Genomic DNA, 20,750 nt, shown 5'->3' with positions numbered 1-20,750 from the left:
TTTGAGTTCTACCCCTAAGATATGAGAATTCCAACCTCTAATCTCAAAACACATGTTAATTATGCATGTTATCTACGAGATTCTACAAAAAAAAAATCTTTAAGATTTCTCTAGAAAAAGCAAGCACTGCATCATAGATGATTACGACGTCCACTAAAATTCTTATTTGATTAGTATTGTTTGTAACGTCAAACCTACGATTCATATTCAAATTTGACAATTGAAAGCTCTAACATTCCTATGTGAGCTGGTAATACCATCATTGTTACCTTGAGATCTCTCTTATTTAGAGAAATATGTCAATTTATTTTTATTTTTATTTTTACCATGGGATATCCCTCTATCGCACTAGTGTAAAACTAATTAAGATGTATCAATTTTAGCAACAACTTAGCTCTCTTTATCTTGTTATTGCTAACAACTTAGCTATTGCTAACAACTTGGCTCTCTTCTTTGAGGAAGGTGTAGTTTGATGTTCTTTGTTTCAAAATCAGTAGCTTATGATTTGGTTTAGTTTTAGTTTCGATTATGGTACTAAAGAAATGGTTTTGATATAATTATGAATTGGGACAGTAATCAACGCAACCAAATGGCTAACGTCGTCGGTTTTTTCTCCAAAATTGAACCAAAAACATCTATTTCAAAATCAATATCCCGTGGACGTCACACACAACAATGTGACTAGGATTTGGATAAGCACCAAATTTCATCCACCGTCGGCTCCCTCGGCTGCTTCTTCCCTCCTGTTCTCATCTTCATGGTGAGAACAAATGATTTCATATTACAGAAAAAAAAAAAAAGGAAAAATTAATCTATCCTCATCTACGTGGTCATTCTCTGTCATAATGATTGTTGATTAGGACTTTCCATAGGCGGACCCTCCACAATTCCTCTGTTTTTCGGTAAATATGCTGCAACCCACCAACAAAATTACACCCTCATCTTCATGATTTTACATTCTTGTCTTCTCATTCACACAATCACAAGTTTTCAACAATTGGGTAATCATCTTTTTTTTTTTTTTTTTTAAATCATTTGTGGCTAAAGAGGCGGTATTGGGTAATATCAACCAGAAATATCTTGCCGCGAATTTGTGATCAGATTTCGTTCTCCTTTCGTTTTCAGTTTTAAATCACGAAGGCGTGATGGGGTCATTTGATTTCTGAATAAGTTTCATTTCGATTCTCTCACCGCATGGAAATATGGGTATTTGGATGAAATTTTGTTGATCACAATCTACGCGATATTTTTCGTTATTATGTTAGTAATATGGTGAAATACTCGTTGTTACCAAGTATACTCTCTCAGTGAGGACCCCTTCTGATTCCTTGATAAGGATTCAATTTAGGGTTTTTGTTTGTTTCCTTCTTGATTTTATATATTCTAGTTCTAAGTTTCTTAGAGAGACTGAGACTGCGATTTGAGTGACACATGGGATTGGAACTAATCCGAATTTTGAGGAAGAAACGAGATTCTGTCCAACAAATTGAAGAACCAGGAGGATGGAATTGCCGCTGGGTTTGATTGAACAATCGCTTAACAGTCGTTATTCCCTATGGGTTCGTGAAGCTCTTAATGATTTGTCGGATAATTTTACAATAACTGATCCCTGTATAGCGGGTCACCCAATAGTGTTCGTCAGCCCTGGATTCTTGAAGATGACTGGATATACCAAAGAAGAGGTGATTGGCAAAAATGGGAAAATGTTTCAGGGCCCAGAAACTAGTCGAAGTTCAGTAATGCTAATTCGTGAGGCAGTTCGTGAAGAGAAGGAGATTCAAATTAATTTACTAAATTATCGCAAAGATGGGACACCCTTCTGGGTCTTTTTCCAAATGACCCCTGTTTTCAGCAAGGAAGATGGACAAATCATTCATTTCGTGGGTGTTCAGGTGCCAATTTTGAAGAATTCAAGGAAATCTAGATGTGGGTTCGTAAGAATTCAAGGTGATTCACATGAGAATGAATTTAGAGCTTGCAAAAGTTTTTTAGGGTCCTGTCGCCGGGAGTTAATGTCTGATTCTATCTCGGAACTAGATTGTACTTTGAATAGAGACTCACAACCGGATTCTAATAGTAGAGGTATGTTTGTACTTTCTACACTATGCATCAAACCATTTTCTATTTGCCTGTGTTGAAATTTGGGAGCTAACTTGAGCCAATGTTTTCTGAAAGTACTGCTTTGAACTTCCATCTATTTCTCTCATCAACTTCCGTTCTTCTCTTTCTCGTTTTTTGCCATTGAGTAATTCTTTAATATATTTTTTTAACACATATTCCGTATTCATTTTGAGGCAAAAGTACAAGTTTATGGTCCGTTACCATTGTTTATTCAGAGCTTTAGTCACTTTTCTCTAATTGTTATTTTGTTCTTGTTTTCATCTTTGGTTATAATATTTGGTCATTGAGTTTCTACTGAGTGGATATCTCATAGGAGTAGAGATTGAAGAACCATGTGAAGCATGTGATGATGAGAAGCAAAGAGCTGCAATAGCTATTAGTAACATCTTATTTGTCCTAACTCATCACAGTGAGGTAACTGGCGGATTGGTGTGCGAAAGGAGATGCAGCTTGCCTAGGGTGGGCATTCTTTGTTCATCCTTGAATACATCTCTTAATAGAATTAAACAGAGCTTTGTATTGTGAGTTATTACTTATTTTTCCATACTATTACCTCTGTCTATGCTTAAATCTTACGCTTTATGGGCGGATACTTTATCCTGTTCAATTTTGGTTTCATACCATGTCTCTGCTGTTTTGTAGAACGGATCCAAACTTACCAGACATGCCTATAGTCTATGCGAGTGACGAGTTTTTGAAATTAACAGGTGCCAAAAATTGATGCAACTGTATAGCACTTGAGATTTTGATACCAAAAGATTCTTATTTAACAATACATTGCAATTGTTCTTCTCTTGCCTGCTATAGGTTATACTAGATGTGAAGTGCTTGGGCGCAACTGTAGATTCTTAAGTGGAATCGACACGGATTCTTCAACCCTTTTTAAGGTAGTCATTTTCTGGTTTGATAAGCATTTTCATGCGAATACTTGACGAATTAATTTGAAATTTGGAGGAGCTCTTAGATATAATTGTTATGAATCTCATTTTCTTTACCAGATAAAGGAAAGTCTTCAGTCTGAACAAGCTTGCACTGTACGGATTTTAAATTACAGGTTGATATTATCTACGACATTTAATACAATGCGTAATTTGTAGTTGCACAATGAAAGAAAACTTCTAATTGTTCTTATCACAGGAAAAATAAGAGCTCATTTTGGAATGATCTCCACGTATCACCTGTTCATAATGCTTCTGGCAAGGTATTGTTGGCTTCTTTAGTTGATTAGATTGATTGAAATATTGGGATTCTCTAGTTTTACCACGTCCGTGTTTTTTAATTGAATTAGAAATTTTGTTTGGTATGAGATAACCGGATAAATTCCCCTTTAGCAAGTGGAACAAGGATAAAGGATAAGTGTTCAAGTCAACACAAGAGTTTAAAGAACTCTTATGTATTTTAGCTTAGCAAAGACAGCATTTTTATACAAGTCGCTCCCATTAATAGTTATGCACTTTAGTCTGAAGAATGGTTATCAAAACATGCTTTCATTAATGTTTCTTTACCCTATTATTAAATCAATTTGTATGACAATAAGTGTAGTAATGCTTATTATCCACCATTATCACTTTTTGACATTCTATAGCGGAATCCAAAATGGAAGTTTTTACTCTTTCCTTACTGAATGAAAGTCATTGTTGGCAGTTAGCATATTTTGTGGGTGTCCAGATGGATGCAGATGATAAAAAGCAGGATGAACATGGGCTCAATCCTAAGACGAAGCAACTTAGCACTGTAGGTGCAGTCAAGGTGGCCGTGAGGAGCTTGTCGATGACTGTGGGTTGTTCACAGGGTTAGCCCCGTTTCCACGTTTTGAATATTAATACTAAATTTTCTCTGTAATTACATCTTCTGAGTAGGTAAATTTGTAGTTTTCTTTCACTCTGTAATTACATCTACAATTTACAGAGGGCTTTTCTTAAACCTTATTGTAAACTTCACATTTTTCTAATATATGGATTGGAGAGTGCTTCAACGTTATTGTAAATTACAGAGGGCTTTTCTTAAACATTATTGTAAACTTTTTATTTATGTGGTTAGAATCAATATCAGGTTTGAAATCTGGGTTGGGTTTATAATTCAACTTATTGGTACGAGGAAATGTATTGTAAATATTTTAATTTATTTTACTATTTTAATGTATTGTAAATATTTTAATTTATTTTACTATTTTTAAAAATGACCATATGATTAGTTGCTATCTTTAAATTTTCTATCTATTATAATTACTCTCGTTGTTATTGTTATTTTTATTATGTTTTGTTCTCTAAGAAACTGAAGTTTGATAAAGAGAAATGAAAGAGACAATATAACGACATAACAAATCATTTTTCTCCCAAACATACGGACTCATGATTACCTTCTCAAGAATAGCAATCATCGCCATTTCAATGCAAAGAAACACCAAAGGTCTTAAACCTACAAAGCCAGAAAGACTCCACAAACGAACATCGCCACAAAGTTATTCAAGTCCTATGCATGCCATGTGTGAATGGAGGTAGATTTAGAAGCATCAAATTTCAGTTAAGTCCTTGTGAACCTAACAAAATTTTGGTTCATAGTTTTTTCTAATTCAAATGATTTCGAAAAGTGATTCGACGCGTCTTGAAGGTATAGACTGTGACTGTGAGCTTTCAGATAAATCCATGTATTGAATCATTGGATAATACATGGCATGAAAGGTCACTTTTCAATAACTTGTTGATCCATCTCTTCACCTCCCTAGGTTGCAAATTTTCTTGCTTAAGATTATTGCAGACTCATGGATTATGATTAAAATTACCATTTTGTTATTGTTGTTCATCTAATGACATGGCAACAAGAAGGTTGAATTTTACTTGAAACCAAACACAAGAGATTGATAAAAAGATGCTTTGCATCACAGAAATTCACTGATATGAGACATTTCACATGCAAGTTACCACATCTACCTGCTCTGCCAAGAGGAAGGATTTAACCTCCCATTTAATCCCATGCCAGCTGAAAGATGATGAGAGCATTTGCAGAGCTTGTCAGTTTCTGTTCTCCTCTGGATGGGGGTGATAATTTCAATTTGTTTGAATAAATGTGTGGAACCGTGTAAGTATTATTGCATCATATATATATTTGTGTCTCTGTGGTTATTTCACCTATTGTTGTGATTTTGGTCTGTACTTGTACTGCATGGCCCAAAATAGGTAATGCACAAAGTTTAATCCACTGAGCACACACATCAACCAGTAGAATCTCTCAAGGTGATAATGGTTTATGTTTCTTCCGGATAGCCATGGTTGGTGGTCAGAGTGATCTGTGACATTGTTGACTATTGATACGATAACTGAACTAAGGTAGTAACCCATAGCCAGAGAAGCCCAGGAGAGAGATGTAGCCAAGGATCTCATGCTTGCAGGTGCTTCTGTGAAGAAAAATTCTAATGATCCAGCCAAGGAGAAAAGATCTGCTGATCCGAGAAACAAGTACTGGATGGCAATCCAAAGGAATGTGATGGGCAACGGTTGAGCGGAGTCGAGTAGACCGTTTTCAGTGGCTACTCTCTTACGCTTAGTCTCCACAGCTGCTGCAACTGCCATGGCTCCAATAGAGAAAAGTAACCCAACTCCTATCCTCTGAAGATGAGTGATTCCTGTTTCGGTTTTAGTTATTCTTCGAGAAAATGGGATGATTAAGTGATCGTATATCGGGGCGAGGAACATGATGAAGAGTATAGGGAAAATGGGGAGAGATGCAGGTGGAACTTTAAAGGAACCTATTTTGGTGTCCATTGTTGATGCTTGTTCAACCGAAAATGTGGAGAGCTGAGCTACACAACAGTTGAGGATGATGGTACAAGCAAATATTGGTAGAATTCTCAGAACAATCTTGACCTCTTCAACTTCTTTAACTGTACATTCTAATGCTGAATGGAATGGCTTGTTCAGAACTGCATTATTTAGAAACTTCAGACTCTCTGACGGTTCGTTCATCATGTGATCTGTTGTATCTATTTCTTTTGCATTCTGTTTAGCTTCCTTGTCATCAAGAGCCGGGCTCATTGCCATACTCGCTATTGAGTTTCGTGAGTTCGTGCCGATGCAGCAACCAAACGTTGCAGCAACTAAAACCTGCTCAGTTAAAAAACAAAAAGGTTGTTTCAGTTAACTTTCCCCCACTCTTAATATCTTTAACTTCATTTCTATGGTCAATTATACTTCTACATACCTTGCTAATTGTTGTGAATGGACTTCCATCAGGTATTTTATTACGGTATAGAGGGGATCCCGCAAAGAAGACAATGATGGACAAAAATATGCTGAGCATTGCAATTCCAAAGCCCCACTCCCACCCTTTGTTGTCTTCAACCCACACCACCAATGTCACTGCAATTAGGCCACCACATGAGAGGCAAAAGACGAAGTAGTTGAAAAATGTGGATCTTCTTTTCCTGCCCTGTGGGGTACTGTCATCAAACTGCTCCGCCCCATGTGATGGCAACGACCCCTTTATGCCACCAACCCCTAATGCCACCAGATATAGTCCCGCGAACAGCATTGCTGCTTTGCCACCACTCGCTTCTTCGCACACGGCGTTATGATTTGCTTGGCGATCACATGGAGGAGGCATCAGCGATGGCATCTTGGCTTGTATCAACAATACTGTCAACCCCTGCTCAAATGCTTGACTTTAGATTTTGCATATTGTACAAGAAACTATAAAAAACAGAAGAAGCAAAAAAGTGACTGAGGCCAAGGATAAGAAAAGTAGAGTTGTATGACGACACAGTTAGATCTTATTACTATTATCATCGACTCGATCAATATGGCTTTTTTAATCGTGTTAGAATACTAACTACTTCTGACCTCACCATAACATATCATACAACATTCTCACAAAAATGCAAGAAAAGGACAGAAAATGGAGCATTATTAAGGGAAAAGGCGTAGTAAAAGGTAGGCAGCAAAATTAGAATAAAGTAAGTTGTGGGATGATCGAGTAGGGACGTTATAATAAGAAAGCCGACCCAATAAAAGAGGTAATCGAATATGAGAATAAATAAAATTGAAATGATAGGATAGTGAGTGAGTGAGTCAGTAAGTAGTAAGTAAAGTAGTTAATGCAATCTGCCATGTGTCAGTACTAAACATATCATATTCTCTCATCATAATAATATGTACTCACACTTACGTGTACACTCTTGTTGCCACGTGTTACATTTTCCTTCTCACCTTATTGGTTGCCGCTTACCTGTTTATACGGACATCTTTTCCTTTTCCTTCTTTTAAATTTTTTATGTCGTTTTGACCATGTAATCTCGCGTTTTATAAAATATGCTTCCTTTTCTCTCTTCATTTCTATACCATATAATAACTATTTTCATTTTATTATAAAACTTTACTCCCTTCAAATCCCTCTCTTCAACTCGCCATTCTCTCATCTATGTTTATCATATTTCTTTTTCATACCCCCAATCCTTACCCATAACTCTCATATCAATTGATAAGGACTGCTTCAAATTTAATATCATAATACCTAATTGTATATCATTATGATATTTTAGAATTCATTTTTACCATTTTTTTTTAAATATTAATTAATTTAGGTATATATATCTTTATAATAATTAACAAAAACAATTCGTTTTTGAAAGTTACTTAACTTTATATAATGATTCACAAAGAATCATCATGATGTTCATCCATGAATCCAATGTTGTTGCTTTTTTAATTCAATTTTGAATTTGTATCCTAATGTGCATTTGAAGATAAGCACTTAGTTTAAAATATTCATACATTTTTTAAAGTCTTCAAAGGATTCCTTATCATAGAGTATGGTTGAGTCAATTCACCCCAATTATTTAATCATATTTCAGTAATGATAAATTAATCCACAACGTCATACCCTATCTCTTAAATAATCAAGTTTTCAACTTATCCCTATTTTTCTAAACAAAAAAACATTAAAAATAATCATACCCTACACCTCACATAATTACTCTCTAAATGCATAAACAAAAATGAAAGCTTGATCAAGTACGTCTACTTATATTAATCAGGAGTATATTTCTATTTCATTTGAGCACATACCCATCCAACGAATGTGTCTAAAGATTTAAACGCTAAACTTGGAAAGAAAGAAATACATATCAATGACAGTTGAGTTAGTAACTGGGGAAAGAAGAATGAAGGAAAGATAGTTGGCAATGGCATTAATGAAGAATCAAAGGTATACCAACTAGGGAAATAAGGAAGGGCCACAAGAGATGAATAAGAGGACATTTGATATTTGGAAGTGGGCAACAAATCTTAGACAAAGACCATAAATGGACAACTGTACAGAAAAAGAAAATTGTGTGTCAATAAATTTCTGAGCGATGTGGACGAGACATAAGGCCACGTGTCCTAATAGAAAACAGAAGTGTCATCCCCGTGGCACTCCTTCATTGGAAAAGATCCCTTCGGGTTAAGGACCAATAGCGTACGAATAGGGACAATACTTAGAGTAAACACAATACCAAGGTAAAACAATATATTTTTTATCGTTAAATTACTAAAAGACGAAATTTATTATATTTGAAAATTTTCAAGTAAAATGTTCTTTTATTTAAATATTAAATATTTTATTTATGAAGAAATGTACCACACGCACGCACACACTTTGCATGATCATGATTCGATCTTCCTAATCTAATAAAAAGATTTCATCGTAATTACTAATATGAGCGAGTTAAACAGTTAAACTTGTTTTAAATGAAAAGTATATTTCATGTTCTTAAATTTTGAATTTAGTTTATAAATAATCTTTTAATTTTGAATCTTTTTTAGGATTTAAGTTTAGTTTCAATTTAATTTTTGTAATATTTTAAAAAGGTTAGAATTTTTTCTATTTTTAATTAAATATTTAATTTGTATTTTAAATATAGGTTAATTTCTATTAATTAATTTAAAATAAACAGAGGTGATTAAATAATCACTTACTATTAAAGGGAAATTTAAAATTTTACTTTGTAATTATTTATTTTGAATTAACTAATAGAGACAATGGTATCAAATAACTAAAAGTAGAATTGAAAGTCTTAAAACACAGAAATAAAAAAATGAAATCAAATTTCAAATTTGAAAGATAAAATGTTAAATGTAGAAACCAAAAAAGAAAAAAAAATGTAGAGGGAGGGAGGACCGACGAAATTAATAAGCAAATTTAATTCCCTGAAGTTTTCTCCCTTGCTTTTCCCTTTACAACCATGGGGGGGATTCAACAGTTAGCTCGTGATCATCCCACATCCTCTCCAATTCAACTCTCCCCTTTTCTTTTAGTTTAATTAATTAAACAGATATATATATATATATATATATATATATATATATATATATATATATATATATATATATATATATATATATATATATATATATATATATAATATATAAATTAAATTAAAATATCTTCCTTCTTAGTTAAATAATATTAAGGAAAGAAAAGAAAAAAAAACTTACAAGTAATTGAATGGCAGCACTAATGAGGTAGATATGATAAGAAGTGAAAAAGGCATCAGAAAGGAAACCACCAAGAAGGGCAAGAAGGAAGGCTGTTCCCATGAAATCTGTGACATTGTTTGCTGATTTTGATGGTGAAAAGTGCATGTAATGGGATAAGTACATCACCAAGTTGCTTGCATTTGCTAAAAACGCCAAATTCTCCAATACTTCCACAACTACATACATACATATATACATAATATAATTAATTAATAATCAATTAATCAAACCTCTAAAAACCAACAGGGTTTCAATTTATAATTACTTCATAATAACATTAATCATACCCAAATCAAAAGATGCTGCAATGATTCCTCCATGGCGACCTCTCAAAGCTGGTTTCTTTCTCCAATCTACATATCCTTCCCATCTATTAGTTCGACCATGATCATCACCAATTTCCTACCAAGAAAACAAAACGAAACAAAACCCATTTAGAATAAATGATGAATGAAATTTTGAATAGAAATAGAATATGAGAGAGAGAGAGAGAGAGAGAGAGAGAGAGAGAGAGCTGAGGGAGAGAAACAGTACCATATTATTGGTTTAGAAGCTCTTTTGTGATGATGGGTTTTGGTTATTGTAAAGAGAAGTGAGAGGGGAGAAGTGGAGTGGGAGATTTCAAGAGTTTATAGGGAGAGGGAGAAAGGGTCGAGGGAGGGATATGAGACAAAAGATTAAAAAAAAATTATAAGAAAGAGAGATCAGAGAGAAGAGAAAATGACTTCCATTCTTCACAAAATTAATTAATTAAACCACTTCATTTTGCCACAAAGAATAATATATATGTTTTTCTTTATAAATAAAATTCTCTATAAGGCACTCTTATATAGAGAGAGACAGAGAGAGAGATGCACATGGGGTTAGGGACGGGGAGGAGAGAAACTTAAGTTTGGATTCTTTTGTGTGTTGTGTGTTAAAAAAAGGGTTTACTTTGGGTTTGGCATAAAAGAAGAGAAGAAAGAAACAGGTAGATATAGAAGCATCAAATCCCTCCACTCAATAAAACAAAAAACAAAATTTAATTTGGGTATCCTTTTCTTTCTTTGACCCACATCACTTAAACCCAAAAAAATCACTAAAATTATTTGAGTGTATTTCAAACATCATCTACTTTTAACTATTTAATTTAGATACATTTAATTTTCTTTTTCTTCTTTTTATCTTTTACAATTACAATTCACACATATAGACATTTCAAATAAACAAATATCTATATATCGTTTAACTACAAGGTGTCACGTAAGAATCTTTTTTTTTTTTACTTCTTTTTATTGTGATCGACGAAAATTAATGCATTTCAAAGATTGCACCTATTATTGTGCAACCTATTTTCTTTTTTCTCTCTTTTTCTTTGTCTTTCTAAAATCATATTATATGATATAATTCATAAGCTTTTAGGTATCAATGATTTAAGATGGTGTTAGATCACTGTAATACCAAGAATTTAGATGTATTAAAGTTCTCCAACATTACTTTCTTCTTAGATTTAAGGATTGATTAATTTAAGAGATACATGAGTATATAATCTAACTACATGTAAAGTATTACTCAAAACCCTCCCATATAAATACTTTTAAAACTAAAGTTAGTTTATAATTATGGCCACTTACACCCCATCTTGTGGGTTATGCTTCATTAAATTATTTGTTTTGGGCATTATTTTCCCAAAAGTTATGCACCTTTCTCTCAATACCTTCTGTGCCACAATTTATGGTAACACTCTATTGGTTTTCATTGCACACTAATTATTAAATTAATACTTTCACACATCCCATCTCTGTATTTTAATTATGTAATCATTTTGTATATAGAAAATTTCAAACTTTTTAAACATATTTTTTCAAAAAACAATCTCTTAAGAATCAATGGTTTTCATTTATTTGGTATGATGATAGTTGCCTATTTTGAGATGAGGTTTAATTTATTAGACTATCTAATATATGAGCTTTGTCAACTATTTTTACCACACATGTCTATTAGTTGTATAGTTGAATTTATTTGATATAATCCCTTGTGGTTAATGACTATATAATATATGATGTAACATCTAGTGTATTAATGTCTAATGTGTATAAGTAATGTAAAGAAAAATTTAATTAATTACTAGGATATATAATCAACTTTGACAATATTTGTTATTGAAAATTGTAGACCAAAATAAACCATAAAAATAGAGAGACTAGAAACAATAATAGTAAAGTAGCACCCATCCAAGGCCAGCAGAGCCTTGTAAAAATATAATCTTTTGAGCATTTGCTTCTTTTCTTTATTACATCCATGTATAATTGATCAAATAAAAAATGTATGCAGTTTGAATCATTTTTCTTGCCAAATTTGTGTGCAATAATAACAATAATACTTATCAAATGATTGATTCCTTTGAATCAAAAAATGACTTTTTAGAGGGTAAAGAATGAATTATATAATCTAGTTGGTATTAATTGTGTTGAAGGACCTAAATATATAGTCTAGTTGGTACAAAGAATCAGTAAAGAGTTTGGAATTTTGTGTATTCCAAATACTTTTAACTAAAAAACGAATAAAAATGTTTGATTGAATTTTATGTGATATAATTTTGAAGATTCTTATTCAAATTCGTCCCCTTGCAAACAAAAGAAAAAAGAAAAAAAGAAACACTTTAGATAGAGAACATAGAAGCAGTTTGACATAGGAATTTATTCTTTCAATAGATTATTCTTTTTACACAAACCCCTATGTGATTAAATCTTGTTATGAAAAATTGATAGATAGGACGTGAAAGAGATGGAAGAATTTGAAAGCCTAATGAGTGTTGAATAGATTAGAAAGAAATATATTAATTAATTATTATTGCAAGAAAAAGATATATGTGTGTGTGTGGAAAGTTCTATTATTATAAAATTTGCACAACTTGAAGGATCATAAATTGGAATCCAAATTAGGAGTCAAGAGAACCTCAAAGAATATAATTATAAAAATTAGGGGATTTGGTTTGGAAAAACTCCATTTCTTTTCTTTTTCTTTTTCTTTTTCTTTCTCTTTCTCTTTTTTCTTTTCTTTTATTAAAAAATAAAATAAAATAAAACTCCAAATTAATCTTTCTTTTTTTTCATCCAAGTCAAGTCAATAAATTGGAGTGTAAAAGCAAGTCAAATTTCCTTTTATTGACCCACCACACCGTCCTTCCCAATATACTTTTTTCTTTTTTTACCAAACCCTAACCTTAACTAATACCTACTTTCTTATATTTGGTTTTGAGTATTACATACATTTAACTTTTATATCATCAATCACTAAAGGAAAGAAAACCAAATTATATTTATGATAATAGACATGGATAAAATTGTACTAATAAACATTATTTTGAAATTTGCAAATATTTTTAGCTATTTACAATAATTCTAGTTAAAATAAACGACTTTTATGTCTCCCCTCTTTTCATTTTCTTATGTAATTATTATTTTAAATTTAAAATGTCATGTTAATATCTAAAATAAATAATAAATTAGTCATTAATTAACCTTCCAAACCTATTTTTAAAAATTTGAAAACAAAAAAAATATATCTTAGGCACAAAAGCACTTTAAATGTTGAAAATGGAGGACTAGAAAGGTTGTCTTTTTCCTTAATTCTTTCTTTTTATTCTTTTTTTTCTTTTTTCAAATTTCATTTTAATCCATAAAAATTTAAAAATTTAAAACGATGGATTACCATTTAAGGGTAATGATAAGGTTATAAACAAACCACCTAAAAGAACTAATTAAACAAGGGTGGAGAGAATGTCATACCATGAGCATATGGCTTATAATAATCGTATCATATACTTCTTTTAATAGAGTCAATTTAAATTGATTGTACCTCAAATCCAAAGAGAAGAAAAGGAACAATGCATGTAAGGAAGGATAACCCTAATGATCTATGACCAACAACATAAAAGTATTCATTAATAGTAGATTATAAATTCGATTGTTTCAAATATAGAAAAATATTAATGAATCTATTTATTCTAATGTATAGACACGGATAGAATCTTATTATCCCACGTCACTTTGTAAAGTTGTTTTAAAACAGAGGAATGAAGGATAGATTAATTTCCAAAATTTGTTTCAAATTATAAGAGGAAGGGATAGATGGATTTTCTCAAAATGGAGTATCAAACCTAATTGTTTAACACAATACGTATTTGCTAATATTATACATTTCTTGTTTACTATAAGCTATATTTGAAATTAATTCTAACAACAACAAAAAAAGAAGAAGTTGTTTTTGGTAAAAAATTTAATTTTTATATAAAAGTTATTAAAGTTTAAGCTTTGTAATTAGAAGAAAGTTGAGATGCACCCTAACCCTAGCCCTAGCCAATAATGTAATGTCATTTTTGGATGAAAAAATGTTATGGAGCTGCCTATAAAAGTGAAACCTATTTGACAATAAAAGAAAGTCATTTCTATATATGTCATGACTATGATATATGGGTGTACAATCATATAATTAAAAGGGGAAAGAAAAGGCATATAATTCAAAGAATTTGGTCTATATAATATGTATGATTTGATTCAAAAGGAAATCTAACCAATACTAAATATCTCATAGCACCATAGAATTATTATTTCTTATTTCTTATTTACCTTTTTTTTTTTTGACAAAGAAACAAAAATGGAGATGATCATGGGAGATCAACTAGGTCTAGGTGAGAATCAATAAATGAACAAATCTATGCCACAACTTTTTTAACCCTAGCTATACAATATCAATGTTTCACTTTCAAATCTCTATGACCATCACTTTTATTATATTAAAAAACTAATTATATCTTATTTGATAGTATATATGATTAAATCATTTATCTCTTTTTTTCAGTACAACCAATCACGACATCGGAGACCAAACTTTTGATCTTTAAAAAATCATTTATCTTTTTTATTTTTAATGTAAAGACTATGAAAAATGAAGAACAAAAAAGTCAATATTAGTTATCATTGAGATAAATTTACTTTGATATATTTTGATATATTTTTCAACGAACACGTGGTAAATTTTATAATTACATTTATTTCTTATATTCCCCTTTCTTCTTAATTTTTGTGTTACCTATATATTATAAGAATCATTTGGTGTGTTTATATATTGAAAATAGTAGAAGAACGCTTTTATCATATGAAATAAGAGATTAAAAGGATTTGATATAGATTATGAAAGAAATGGAGAATTTAATTGAGAATATATCCAAGTTTGATACAAAACTTGATTGGATTGAGACAATAGTATTGGAATTAAGACAGGATTTTACGTCGAGTTTGGTCATTAAGAAGATCTCTTGTCATTAATGTAAAGCTTAATGACTAGAAATAAATTAATTAAGATTCATGCATTTGTACAAATTTAATATTTTAATTTTGTCTCAAGTAAAAAGCCAAAAGTAAGTATTAATGAAAATGAGATTTGGTCATATAGCATATGATGTTTGTATTGTGTGGCATTGTCTTGAGATTAATATATCTTATATATTTACTATAACAAATCATAATTGTCAAAATTGAATCTCACTCTTTCACATTGTATCCTATTAATGTATTGTTATCTAGTAATCATATATTCCATAATTGAAATGTGACCATAATTATCAAAATAAAATTTGAAATCATATTAAATGGGGTATTTTTAAATATAGTAAAAAAATGAAATTATTTAAATACATATTACAAAAATCTATCAAATAATTAAAAAAAAAAAAAAAACTTATTTTCCAAGTGGTTTACTCTGAAAAAAATATTATTTTTTATTTGCTCATTAATTCAAATTTGATGTTTATTAAATTCTTGTATAAATCTCATCGGTTAACATTTTATCTTAAAATTCAATCCTTCAAATCTATATATCACCCAATATTTTTAAAATTGATTAATAAATTTAGAGAGTGAAAAGAATGTTAATCAATTTAAGTTCAAATTTTGGGAACAATGTTGAAATTAGGGATTGCATCTAAATAAATTAATTTGATTGAGGAATTAGAAAGTGCATTATCTATGTAAATAAATCTCATTTTTTGGATTAAAAATGCACCAATGATAAGCCAATCTATTAGTCAATAAAAGAAAACAATGATATATCTAAATAATCTAAAATTTTATTCATGTTATGTTTTGGTTGATTTCGTTATATTTGAAATTTTATTTTTAAAATTTTAAATATTATTTTGTTAATGAAATTTTAGATTTTCTAAAAAAATAAAAATAAAAATAAGAAGATCCAATTTCTATTTATGTGAAAGTAATGACAAAGGAATGCCATGAAGAAAAACCTAATTTTCATTTGTTAAAAAATGATTCATGTATTTGTAATTTGTATCATCTTATTTTTGTCTAAAGCAAAGTAAAGTCAAATAATAATAGTAAAGAAAAAATCACTAATTAATGAAATTAACAAATTGGTCAAAAAGTCCCATATGTATTATTATTTATTATGTCACGCTTTTTAAAATTAAGAATTGTTCTTTAATTTTATAGAATATCATTATTTTTCTTTTAAAAAAAGTATAAAGAAATTAAAATTGAAATGTCAAAGCTGTATTATTAGTTTCCCACTTTTTCAACTTAATAATATCTTCTTATATTAAATACTTTGTATCAAAATATAGCATTAATTTTCTCAATAAATATTAGCTTATCCTTTTTAAAAGTTTTAACCATATATATATGTTTTACATACTTTTACATTTGGTTTACATTATACACTTTTGTCTCTTTACTTGTTTTTCAATGCAATCTATTTATTCATTCATTTGATCAATAAATATTATCAAGTCAGTCCTAATTAATTAATATGACAACTTACTAATTATCCTATACATAAAATTAAATTAAAAAAGTTAAAAGACCTACCTTAGCAATAGATAATAATTTTGTTTATCTCCATTTTTTTTAACATTTACTCTACCAATAATATTATTGATATTCATCATTTGTCCAATGATCAACTTAACTCATCTACCTCCACATGTTTTCAATGTTAAATATAGCAATGATCTCATAAACCAAATCTTTTAAATAAAGATTTTAGGGGAGTTAATACATCTTCATTTCAAATAAATCAATTATAATATAAACATATAATATGAAATATATATATATATATATTAGTGTAGGTATTCATGTATTAATCATAAAAAAAACAGCCCATTATTATGAATCATATCTTTAATCTTAGAGTTGACGGATCTTTTTATTTGTTTGACCAAATAACCCAAAGATAAACATTATGAAAGAGACTTCTATTTTTCTTTTTCAGAAAATAAAGAATTATAAAATAGGGAAAGTTTAATTTCCTTTTTATAAAATTAATTGGTCTTAAAGCTCTTGAAATCGCTGTCGAACAAGATATTTTTAATATCAATAGACTAACGTTTGGGCTTGGGCAACCAATTGGGACAAAACGGTGTCGTTTAAGGAATTTAAGTGAGCATTGAAAAAGGCTAAACAAAATTAAGAATTTGATTAATTAATCTATGAAATAATATTCAAAAAGGTTAGGTTGGTGCCGATTATTTGGAAGTTAGATTTGGATCCTATTATCTGGAATTTATAGATTAATACGTGTTGACCTTATAAAAAAAAAAGCTGGATTTTTTTATTTATCCATTATAGGGTTGGTTTTAAATTTTAAATTTAAGTTATATATAACAACCATTACTCAGATTTGGATTTTTGGGTTAAGTTTTAATGAAACTAAGTCTTAAATCTTCAATTTTAAAATTGTTTTAAATGGAAGTTGTAGGGGTAAATTCTTTTAAATTAACATGCACAACATTAATTACTGTTTAGTTTTAACTATATATATATATGTTGAGAGATATTAAAATTTTTATATTGCTACAACTTGGTTGACATAATTACATAAGAATAGTTGTTACGAAAAAGCTAAGATTTTGAATTAAACAAAGTTTTATTCCAATTTAATTCTTACTTCATCCATGATATTGGCAACACACAATGTCAACATTCTTCAAGAATATATAGAACATATGTATATGTAATGTTCTCCTTCATGATATATTCTTTATGTGAATTATATATCCTTCCACCTCAGCATTTTTATCAAGGCCTTAGCCGCCTTAAAATTTGTCCATTCATTATTGGATTGAAATTCTACCTAATTTTTTGTTAAAAAATAAATAAAGCTCAATTAAATAACATTTTTCTTTCGAAAATTATGAACGAGTGCATGCATGTTCTTTTGATCCATTTGAGTTTTAGAAAATGGATAGTAATTGAAATTGAAATTGAGCCTTTCCATTTTTTATGAACGTCCATGTATCATTTAATTCAATAATTAACTTTAAATTAAGTGACGTGAAAAATTTAATATGAACATCTTAAAATAAAATATTATGACTTTAAAGGAAAGTAAAATTAATTTTCTAACACTAAAACTTTTGTTACAATTAAAAGTTTTTTACAAGTGTGTTGTTGAGAAGTTTGATATTACTTGAATTCAGGAACTACTCTCTCATCCGAATTTGAAATATTAAACTATTTAGTTATTTAATTTTGATTGTGAATGGCAATGGGAAATGTAATAAAAGAAGGTGTCAATGAGAATAAAGAGATTAGAGAGTGTTTTCAATGTGATGTGTAATTAATTAGTTGAAAATTGATGGGTTATAGTTTAATTAAATTAAATTAAGGTTGAAGGCAAGGGGCACATGTGAATGGAAAAGGTAAAGGGCTTTGATCACTTTCACCTCATCTTCCTCAAGAAACTCATGGAAAGGACCTCACAATTCACATTGAACCCACAAATCTCCTTTTCACTATTCCCCTTCTTCTAAGGATCCTTTTTCCTTTCATTCACACCTGCAAAATTCTCCCCCTTTCTTTACCCATTTTTGATTTGATCTTTTATGATTTAATTTATTTCTCATTGATATTTTTGTACGCCGTTCTAATGTAATCATCAACATGAAGAGTAGATTTGACATCCGAACTTTCACTTGTCAATGATATGAACGAAAATAAATAAAGTTAGAAGGAGTTCCCTTTTATATAAAGTATTATATATATGGTATATTTATAGAGATTTGACCTCTAGAAATATGAAAATTTTCTTATCCAAGCATAAAAAAAAAACTTATTTTCTCTTATATTATCTTAACTTTGGGCTTTATAATGTTAGACCAAATTATCAATAATAATAATTTATAAAAAAGATATATGGTATGAGGACCCTAGATTCTATTGTAAAATAGTAAATATTTAAAAATGGTGAAATTGCTTATTGGCTAATTTACTTGTTTTTAAAAGAAATTTGTTAATTAAATTACTTAATATATATATAGAAATGTCTATTAATATTTTATTATGATATTACCATATATCCCTAATTAAATTAGTGAATGTCCATCTTGTTTTGGGAGTAGAAAAATGAAAATCAGTCTGTGTTGTTGGTAGAAAAACAAAACGTTTAAATCATTTTAAAAAAACAATTATCTAAAAAATATTATTTTCATAAATAATTTTAATAATTTTCGTTAAAGTGATAAATATAACGACTGATTTAGATCTTATACTAACAAATTATTATAAATGTATGTATTTTTTAATTTTCCAAAACAACTAATTAGCTACTAATACGAACGTAAGTAATTGACATAAAATTTTCGTTTAGAAGTTGAAATTTTGATTATCTGTTTCTATAATTATATTGTTAAATTTAAAACATGAAACACCCAGAAAAAATTGTCTTTTAAAATTTTTTGGTATATTAATTTCACATCACTATTCGGAGAAATTGAAAACGTTTCTTTTTTCTTTTTTTGTCATTTTTCATGTAGAAGAGAGTTTTTTTTTTTCTTTTTTTAATAATTAACTTAAAAAAAAACCATACTCTATAAAATCATTAATGAAAGAAAGCATCCAAAGAGAAAAGTCCAATTTTAGTTGTCATGCTTATAAGGTAACATGCATGTGATTCTTTACATGTGTCCATCATCAACGTTGTAATTTAGTGGGAAGAATAAATATATATATGTGAAGATTAAATAGTTTATCAATTTTTATAATTTTGAAAAAAATCTATTAAGATATTTGAAATTATTTCTTAAATACAAAATAAAAATACTTCCATATAATTGATACATGTTTATCCTCACTTCCTACTATTATATATAAAAAGAATATTATACAAAGTAGAGGGTATAAACTTTTAATCTCTAATTAGTCATAGATTTCATATACATTTATAAAAGAGTATTTTTGGAAAAAAAATCCATTTAATTCTAATACTTTAAAATTTGTAACAATTGAGTCTCTAAATTTTGATACGCAACAATTTAGTTCTTATACTTTTTATACAAGATAAAAAATTGACATATACTTTCTTATATTATTTTTCACGAGAGATTAGATAGTTACTTTTTATTTATTTAGATTTAGGGATTAAATTATTAGGTAGATAAATTTGAAAAAAATTAGAAAAAAAAAAGTTTGTTATTGTCCTAAATTTTCAGTATATGATGAATTGACTTGAAAATGGGGCTATTTATTGGTATTAATTATCTATTTTATTTTTGTCTCTTTGGGGAAAAAAATGTATCCTAATAAGTAATAATAATGTTTATAACATCGTCACATTTAGAAATTCCAAAAATAATTTAATGGATGAATTTTGCTTCCTTCTTATCCACAATGATATATGTTAATAACACCTTGTATTATTAATACTTCCTTTTTCCATTTCGTCTTTACTTTTATGAAAGCAACTTTTCATGGTCAATCTATCTTTCAAATATGTTGAATTTTAAATACTCTTCAGAAATATTAATTGAAAAGAAGTTGATTTTTTTAAAAAAAAATGTATAATAAAAAAATTGATTTTAAATTAAATTGCTATATCATAAATAGTACTTAGTCAAATTTAACAATAACCATATATTTCGTTTGTAAGAAAATTTAATATACGTAAGAAATGTTTGGTATCCAATCTAAAAACATAAACGTGTAAAACAAAAATTTCATCAATACATATTCATTAATTGAATTCTTATATTTAAATAGTTGTAAATTGATCGTAGAATTTTCTCTAATAAGTAATTATTTATTCAACTTTTCTAAAATAATTATTTGCTCGATTCTTTTTGTA

At 29.1% G+C, this 20,750-nt stretch overlaps 2 protein-coding genes across 2 annotated transcripts; one reads left to right on the top strand and one right to left on the bottom strand.

The window, feature by feature from the left end:
* The first annotated feature begins 751 nt into the window (after positions 1 to 751).
* On the top strand, positions 752 to 4,199 carry LOC101203697 (protein TWIN LOV 1). The gene is made up of 7 exons (XM_011657367.2): positions 752 to 2,082; positions 2,435 to 2,642; positions 2,764 to 2,828; positions 2,929 to 3,008; positions 3,120 to 3,175; positions 3,259 to 3,322; positions 3,766 to 4,199. Exons 1-7 carry the CDS (start codon positions 1,503 to 1,505, stop codon positions 3,916 to 3,918), a joined length of 1,206 nt encoding a protein of 401 aa, XP_011655669.1. The 5' UTR covers positions 752 to 1,502; the 3' UTR covers positions 3,919 to 4,199.
* Positions 4,200 to 4,887: 688 nt separating this feature from the next.
* LOC101203940 (protein NRT1/ PTR FAMILY 4.6) lies at positions 4,888 to 10,537 on the bottom strand. The gene is made up of 5 exons (XM_011657366.2): positions 10,167 to 10,537; positions 9,920 to 10,034; positions 9,591 to 9,808; positions 6,319 to 6,762; positions 4,888 to 6,221 (listed from the first exon to the last, which is right to left on the bottom strand). Exons 1-5 carry the CDS (start codon positions 10,167 to 10,169, stop codon positions 5,250 to 5,252), a joined length of 1,752 nt encoding a protein of 583 aa, XP_011655668.1. The 5' UTR covers positions 10,170 to 10,537; the 3' UTR covers positions 4,888 to 5,249.
* Between the last annotated feature and the right edge of the window lie 10,213 nt (positions 10,538 to 20,750).

This window comes from Cucumis sativus, chromosome 5 (assembly GCF_000004075.3).
Source record: "Cucumis sativus cultivar 9930 chromosome 5, Cucumber_9930_V3, whole genome shotgun sequence".
In the NCBI taxonomy this organism is placed as follows: domain Eukaryota; kingdom Viridiplantae; phylum Streptophyta; class Magnoliopsida; order Cucurbitales; family Cucurbitaceae; genus Cucumis; species Cucumis sativus.
This window is presented reverse-complemented; position numbering and strand designations above follow the sequence as displayed.